At 39.8% G+C, this 8,413-nt stretch overlaps 1 protein-coding gene across 1 annotated transcript in view; it reads left to right on the top strand.

Moving 5' to 3' along the window:
• The first annotated feature begins 1,714 nt into the window (after window positions 1–1,714).
• The window catches only part of hydin (HYDIN axonemal central pair apparatus protein), a 123,358-nt gene continuing 116,659 nt past the window's right edge, over window positions 1,715–8,413 (top strand). Inside the window, exons 1-5 of the mRNA XM_037540214.1 lie at window positions 1,715–1,785; window positions 3,886–4,048; window positions 4,913–5,038; window positions 5,760–5,879; window positions 7,909–8,043. Of these exons, the coding sequence (XP_037396111.1) occupies window positions 3,914–4,048; window positions 4,913–5,038; window positions 5,760–5,879; window positions 7,909–8,043 (516 nt within the window). The 5' untranslated portion in view covers window positions 1,715–1,785; window positions 3,886–3,913. The remainder of the gene's footprint in view (window positions 1,786–3,885; window positions 4,049–4,912; window positions 5,039–5,759; window positions 5,880–7,908; window positions 8,044–8,413) is intronic.

Below are 8,413 nucleotides of genomic sequence, written 5' to 3'. Positions count from 1 at the left end.
CTTTCGGTAGGGAGGAGTTGAAAGGAAAAGTGCACACAGCTGATTCCACTGTCTTGTGTAAAATAAGGGTATATTGGCGTTTACAGTCATGGTCATTTGACAGTGTTGGCAAATAGGCTTTCTTTGTTTTGGCCTACAGGTCAGGGTTGGTATTTTACACTTCCCACCATGTTTTCAGATAGTTTGGTGTGTATATACTGGTCAAGATTGAGATTTGCACACATGCTACTGTTAAGTGTATTTGTCACTGCTGTGGCAGCACCTGCCACCTCTACAGTCATTGTACAGGTGGTGGGAGGAGGCTGCTGCCACAGTAGTGGGAAATCCTTTATTCAGTAGCATGTGTTTAAATTACAATCTTAACCAGTCTATCCCATAACAAACTGTCCGTACATATAGTGGTAAGTGTATTTTTGTATGTGATAAGTAAAACATAAAAACCCTTTGTTATATATATAATATCCCTAATGTAGAATGGCTTTCTTGTTGGTCAGTTTTTACATGACTGCATTACAATAAACCTTCAAAAACCAGTCAATCTGTTTTGTTTTGTTTTATTCGTAGCTCTTACAGCAATAGATGTGCTGTTATTTTGGAATTGTTTAAGTATGCAGGTTCTAGTTTGGCAGGTTTTCCCCATTTAGTGTTGAACCCACAACTTTACCAAGAAAGTGCTATGTAAATGTGGAAGTACATACAAATATATCTAGGTGCGATACTGCTGAAGACTAAAGATTCACATATTACCCCAACCCCATGTTTAGTAATAAAATGAAGTGCATATTTAGCACTAGCCAAATTAAAAGGTTTGGAAAAAATAACAAATAATATTAAATTATGTAAACAAACAATCAGTTTCCACCTAACTAATAAGTATAGATTAGTATAACATGATAGAATAGTTTATTGTACTGAATCAAACAATGCAGTGTACCTTAAAATGATGGTACAGTCAACCTTAACTTTTATGTTTATTCAATGGTTAAGAAATCAGTTTTTTTGAGGCAACGTGTTACTCCAAATGTTTTGGGTTCATTGAACATATTGGGGTTTACAGTGTATTACATACATTGCTCCAGTAAACAGAGAGGCCTGCGCCAAGTTTACATTGGAGCTGCTGGGTTATTTGAGAGAAAGTTTCAGTAGTGCAAAGTTTTCATGTGAAACATGGACCTAAAATACAAAGTAAATAAGTCTTATTCTGTTGACCCACCAGCATAGAAACAGCACGAGAAAGACAATAAAGATCTTTTTATTATCAGTAATAAACCCAATAATAAGTTTTCCACTGCAGCCCATTCATGAACCCACGCACTTGAAGTTTATTCAAGGGTTCTGCTCCATATAGAACCATTTCGTGGTTAAACCATTCTTGAAGAACCATCCCACCATGCAAAGAACCACCTAAGCACGAAACCCATGAAGGGCGTGTCTCTTCTGACGTCACGCCTGAAAGACTTTTTTCTGGTATCCTCGGGAAACTTTGGAATCCACTTGTGACGGTACCTAAAATCAGACGCGCACGTGCTGAACGGAAACGTCTCCGTTTGACAGTTTACAGCTTGACTTTTCTCACATGAGCGCACCCGCCGGCTCTTCTTCTCTCACGCGCCCTGTTGTCTTGTTGCCACAGCAGAGATAAGCCCGACTCGCCCAGCTCGCCGTTACTCAAAGCCGTGGGCCAATCGCAGCGCGGCTTGCTGCAGGGCGTGGTGTCCGCGTGTTGCCATAGCAACCACCAAGCCGTGAGAGCTGTGGGAAGCAAGGATAACGCGCTCGAGGCTCGTGAGTAACTTTGTAAAAGCCTTTACGAGTTTCTGTCTTTCGCTCCTTCAACTCCTCCTTAACCAAACAGGTGCACACTTTAGGCTCATGCGCTGTAAGACGAGCGGCAGGTTGCAGCGCCGACGCGAAGCGGATAAGTTGGAGGGTAGACTAGTATTAGCATGCGTGCTAACGTCAGCCTGACGACGTCTGTCGGTTTATCGTTCATTTAGCGTTTCGGTTTAAAGGGTTTCGGTTTAAAGCGCTTCGATTTAAAGGGTTTCGGTTTTAAAACGTTTTGGTTTAAAAACGTTTCGGTTTAAAGCATTTCGGTTTAAAGCGCTTCGGTTTAAAGCGTTTCAGTTTAAAGGGTTTCGGTTTAAAAACGTTTTGGTTTAAAAACGTTTCAGTTTAAAGGGTTTCGGTTTAAAGGGTTTCGGTTTAAAGCGCTTCGGTTTAAAGGGTTTCGGTTTTAAACGTTTCGGTTTTAAACGTTTCGGTTTAAAGCGTTTCGGTTTAAAGGGTTTCGGTTTAAAGCGTTTCGGTTTAAAGCGTTTCGGTTTTAAACGTTTCGGGTTTAAACGTTTCAGTTTAAAGCGTTTCGGTTTAAAGCGTTTCGGTTTAAAGGGTTTCGGTTTTAAACGTTTCGGTTTAAAGGGTTACGGTTTAAAGCGTTTCGGTTTAAAGCGTTTTGGTTTAAAGGTTTTCAGTTTAAAGCGCGTCGGTTTAAAGGGTTTCGGTTTAAAGCGTTTCGGTTTAAAGGGCTTTGGTATAAAGCGTTTCGGTTTAAAGGGTTTCAGTTTAAAGCGCGTCAGTTTAAAGGGTTTCGGTTTAAAGCGTTTCGGTTTAAAGCACATCGGTTTAAAGCGTTTCGGTTTAAAGCGTTTCGGTTTAAAGCGTTTCGGTTTAAAGGGTTTCGGTTTAAACCGTTTTGGTTTAAAAGGATTCGGTTTAAAGCGCTTCGGTTTAAAGGGCTTCGGTTTAAAGCGCTTCGGTTTAAAGGGTTTCGGTTTAAACCGTTTTGGTTTAAAAGGATTCGGTTTAAAGCACATCGGTTTAAAGGGCTTCGGTTTAAAGCGCTTCGGTTTAAAGGGTTTCGGTTTAAAGGGTTTTGGTTTAAATCATTTCGGTTTAAAGCGCTTCGGTTTAAAGCGTTTCGGTTTAAAAACGTTTTGGTTTAAAAACGTTTCGGTTTAAAGGGTTTCGGTTTAAAGGGTTTCGGTTTAAAGGGTTTTGGTTTAAATCATTTCGGTTTAAAGCGCTTCGGTTTAAAGCGTTTCGGTTTAAAAACGTTTTGGTTTAAAAACGTTTCGGTTTAAAGGGTTTCGGTTTAAAGGGTTTCGGTTTAAAGCGTTTCGGTTTTAAACGTTTCGGTTTTAAACGTTTCGGTTTAAAGCATTTCGGTTTAAAGGGTTTCGGTTTAAAGCGTTTCGGTTTAAAGGGTTTCAGTTTTAAACGTTTCGGTTTAAAGCATTTCGGTTTAAAGCATTTTGGTTTAAAGGTTTTCGGTTTAAAGCGCGTCAGTTTAAAGGGTTTCGGTTTGAAGCGTTTTGGTTTAAAGCACATCGGTTTAAAACGTTTCGGTTTAAAGGGCTTCGGTTTAAAGCGTTTCGGTTTTAAACGTTTCGGTTTAAAGCGTTTCGGTTTAAAGGGTTTCGGTTTAAAGCGTTTCGGTTTAAAGGGTTTCGGTTTTAAACGTTTCGGTTTAAAGGGTTTCGGTTTAAAGCGTTTCGGTTTAAAGCGTTTTGGTTTAAAGGGTTTCGGTTTTAAGCATTTTGGTTTAAAGGGTTTCGGTTTTAAACGTTTCGGATTAAAGGGTTTCGGTTTAAAGGTTTTTGGTTTAAAGGGTTTCGGTTTTAAACGTTTCGGATTAAAGGGTTTCGGTTTAAAGGTTTTCGGTTTAAAGCGTTTCGGTTTAAAGCGTTTCGGTTTAAAGCGTTTTGGTTTAAAGGGTTTCGGTTTTAAGCATTTTGGTTTAAAGGGTTTCGGTTTAAACCGTTTCGGTTTAAAGGGTTTCAGTTTAAAGGGTTTTTTGCTCCAGTGTTGTGTGAAAAAGGGCCATATCTCTTCTAATGACCACAGAAGCATCTAATTAACACTGTTCTACTGCTTTGATGACAGGCAAGAGCAAAAGTAGCTGCATTTCGCAATGCTGACCTCAAAGGTGCAGGCTGTCCACTCTGCTCTCCAAAGTTTACCCCTGAAGATGCCAGAAGGATTCAGATCAAAAGTAGTGGCGCCGAGAAATCCCAAGCTGGTAAAGCATGAAGACAGAGCCAGAAGGGTGAGTCCTTTTAAAACAGATCAGCAGACCTGCTCCCTGCTCATTTTCCCTGTCACGGGGTGATAGTCATGGCCTAATACAGTCTTTTCTCAGTCCCAGCCCTGGTGATCCTGTAGTCCTTCTCATAACCAACGTGTGTTCGAGCACAGACGCAAAACTGAAGTGCAGGACTTCTTGGAGATTTACATAAATGAAACTGATGCAACTCACTCTGCTGTCTCAACCACACCGATCTCAGTCTGTCTTCTAAACTAAATTCACAAATATAGTCCATATCCCATCCCTGCGCTAATAAACACGGGCAGACCCTCGTGAATGGAATTCTTTGAATTCCTTCTGAAATATTGTTTAAGAATAGTGCAGTGGTTTGCATTTTTCTGTTGTCTTTGAATTATGGAAAGGACTGTATGTTTGGACCTCACACAAAACGGGCAGTTATTAAATATTAATCAGATTCCCCTTTCCATTATTCATTGATATTTGAAGTTAAAATCATTTTTTTTGCTCCTGACCTTGAAGTATAGTAAGTGCACTTTGATGTTTCTTCTGTGATAGACTGATGGCAGACCGTGTTTAATTGTTAGAGCAAAAGCTGCAATTGTACACTACTTGTTATTATGACTAATTATGAATTATAGCTTATTTCTTGTTATTGCTGTACACATGCAGTTGGAATATAGTGTAGAGATGTGTGTATGTGTGTGCTCTGTATGGCTGTGTGGCTGTGAAATGGACCTGGGAATGGGGTATACACAGCTAATGTTTACACTGGTGCAATCATATACTTTCCTAAATGATACTGCCAACGGGACTAAATGTACTCATTGTTCATAGAGGGATTTATTGCAGCTTATCTTGTTACAGCTGTCTCCATCTGTGTATGCACGTGAGATGTCTCAGACTACAGAAGAGCGATTAGCTAATACACACGAGATGCATCCACCTCATATTCTGGAGCTGTTAGATATGAGTGAGACAACGCACCAAAAGGTAAAATATCAGTGATGCCTCTCTGCTTACTCAAACAATGTGTTATTTAATAGTCTATTTATTAACGTCCTTTATAGTAATCGGCTTCGTATGCATTACATTTGAAAAGGTTGCCGTGTTTTTATATGCAGTGATATTGTAACTGTATATACATTCATACAAAAGAGTTGTTCCTGAATTATTTTTGAAAGTAGGTCAGCGTTTTGAATCTCCTCCTTCCTGTGCTTGGCTTTTTGAATGGGAAATAAACTGGATGTGACTGCGGTAATTATACAGGAGACGCCCCATTTACGCATCTTGAGAGTACAGTAGATGCACTTTTCCAATCATACCCCCTGGGTGCATTGCATCTGGTTTTTCTCTCACTCTCTTTCCTTGCTGTCTCCCCCACCTCTCCTTCTCCCCTCCATTCTCCGTCTCTTCCCTTTCGCTCTGTCTGTCCTGCATTTCCTCCTTCTTTCATTACACACCAACTCTACGCCGCCCCCCCCCTTTTCTGTGTCCTCCCAACTCCCTTCTTTGTTTTTCTCTTCTGGAATTTTGAAGCGCCTTCAGCAAAACAGATACTTGGATGGCATCAAACCCGTTTGATGTGAAATAAGTCAAACAGTTTGTGGCTACAGACAAAAGCCGAAGGAAATTGGAGGTCTTATAGAGAAATGGCCCTTTATGTTCGCTGTCCAATGCTGAGGGGTATGCTTGCTTTCCCTTATGTTCCCAGTTTTCAGCCATGGATATGGACCAGCCTTTTTTCCAGCCTTACCCATCCGAGATTGTGTTCCAGAACTACATGCCTTCTGAGACGTACGAGGTGCCGCTGGTTTTGCGCAATAATGACAAGGTGACTCTTTGGAGAAGAGCTGAGCACTTTATAGCTCAGCACGTGTGCAGTCAAACTCGGTGCAGTCGTTTGTGCGTATATATCTAAAATGTGTGTGCATATGTGTGATGATTGTTAGAGAGAGGGACATAATGGCACAGTCATTTAGTCATTAATTAACCCTGATTGGGTTCACTATAGTAAATGGGTTCAACAGCGATCACCTAATAAGAATAATCGAAGAAAAGGGCTAAATTGTAATTGGATTGATCATTTCAATAGAAAGAATTCCTTTGCCCAGCATTTCCCCTCTGAAATCTACATAAGGGGTCATCTGTAGGACAAAGAGGTTTATTGCCGTGTTCAACACAAAAGCCACTTTCCCATCAGAAAGTCCATGACAGAGAAATCCAATCATCATTGGAAGAACTGTACATTGTAATGACCGTTTAGCTCACTTTAAGTGACTTAACTTGTTTATGAAAATCTATGTAAATACTCTCTCCATTTACTGTAGGGCCATTCTGGACAGTGATAGTGTTACAGCTTCCCATGTGGCATGAATGGCAGAAAGTGAAGAGATACAGTTATCGCTGTCGTGCTTTGGTTTTGATTTCTAAACCAGTGCGCTGTTTCACATTCACTAGTTTGCAGTCCATCTGGGCAACAGCACTATATTAATCATTACCTTTAAGAACAGGAAAACATGCAAAAAGTGGTGTATGGACAGCATCTGCTTTGGAATGTGAAGCCATGGATTTGGCTCTAAAATAAAGAATTTGTAGTTTGTCTCTTTTCATGGTAAGTTGAGACACATAGCTCTTCGTGTGGGGAGATATGAAGGAAAATTACACCACGTTGCCTAAACACAGTGACTAAACCCAGAAGATGTATGTTAAGACTTGGGTTATTGCTTTATTAAGGGACAGAGGAATGCAGTGTATCGTCAATAAGATCGTTCTGTGGCTCTTTTCCTCATCACAAAGCTAAACCAGTCCCAGCTTAGGCTTCATAACTGCAGTTTGTAGTGGCCTCGTTATAGGAACTTTGCATATTTTAACAGCAAAGAAGTCTTAATAATTCTGAGACACTATCTGCGATGAAATGGTTAAACCAACACCTGGAAATCAACCCAATTATGCAGCAGCTTATGCTGTGTTTTGTTGTTGACTATATGCTTATACCTATATACTTATACCTTAGGTTAGCTCCACGTACCTCGCTGATAATAATCTGAGAATGAAGGAAACTAAAAAGGAAACTAAAATCTATATTTTATATATGTACATTTAGACTAGTGGACGGTTTGTTTGTTGAAAAATGTAGCTTAGTGCCAGAGCCAAAAAAATCTGCTCAATATCTAAACCAGTAAAACCACAAAACCATAGAACAAATCTGTGTGATAGATGATGAAGCAGTATTGACCTGCATGATTGCATAATGAAAAACTGCAAGCTTTCATCCTTCGGTTTCTGAATTTACACCAAGGATCTTCAGTTAGATCACAAGGCTTCGTGGCTCTCTGCTCTGACAGTGTGCCACATCGGGCCCTTTCAGTGTAATACCAGTTGGAGCTCACTGTATTAAAGGATGATTTTTCTGCATAATTTAATATTTGTTAATTGTTGAAATGTAAAAACATTAATCCAGAGATTTCTTAGGAACTTACAGGCAATGGCGCCGATAGGAACCAGGGCAGCAAATTTTGCCTTAACCTGCATGTATCTTTTCACCATGAATTGATTAAAAAAAAAAGTTTTAGGCCAAATTCTAACTGCAAAACTATCTCTGGCATTAATTCTGATTCAGTATGTTTCTCTAGAAACACACCAAACAAGCTTAAATGAAATTATACACATCTCATCTACTTAATACGCCTGTTTCAACACATGAATCAAGCACTTTTCAAGAGTGAAGTTGAAAATGCTACAATTACAAGATATTAAAAATGTTCAATATGCATAATACAGTCTATTTCTTTACAGTTTGTTTATATGGTTTATATTTATCTAGAGCTCATGGCTCAATACATGTTCTTCTGCCCCTGCAGATCCCACGCTTGGTAAAAGTGGTTGAGGAAGACTCCCTGTATTTCAAGGTGGTCAGTCCTGTAGACGTGTGCAACAAAGTGGCCCCAGGCATGGCCTGCACCTTCACCGTTCTCTTCACCCCAGAGGAGAACAAGGTATACTATACTGTAGCTTTCAGATGACTTCCAGATGATGACACTACAGTGAAATTAAGAGAAGGGGTTGCGTCTTTGCATTTGAAGTTTTGGAAATCTTTTTCTGTTCAAATGTAAAATATGCTCATATTTAAGTAGAGCTCTGTGTTCATCTGCAGAAACCCAGTCTGAACAGCAACCCTGGTCCTCCTCCCCAAGGCAAATTGCTGTTGTAAATAGCTTTGTGTTAAATTAGTTACATCAACAGTTCAGTTACTACTACTGATTACAAAATCCAGGATCAGAAACTGGAATAAAGGTCTGGATTTGAAGACTGCTGATTCTTCTGCTGCCTGCTTTTACATTCTGTATTGAAACTGTGCTAAACTAT

Source organism: Pygocentrus nattereri, chromosome 7 (genome assembly GCF_015220715.1).
Source record: "Pygocentrus nattereri isolate fPygNat1 chromosome 7, fPygNat1.pri, whole genome shotgun sequence".
NCBI classification, from domain to species: domain Eukaryota; kingdom Metazoa; phylum Chordata; class Actinopteri; order Characiformes; family Serrasalmidae; genus Pygocentrus; species Pygocentrus nattereri.
The sequence above is the reverse complement of the archived record's forward strand: the minus strand, read 5'-3'. Positions and strand labels throughout refer to the sequence as shown.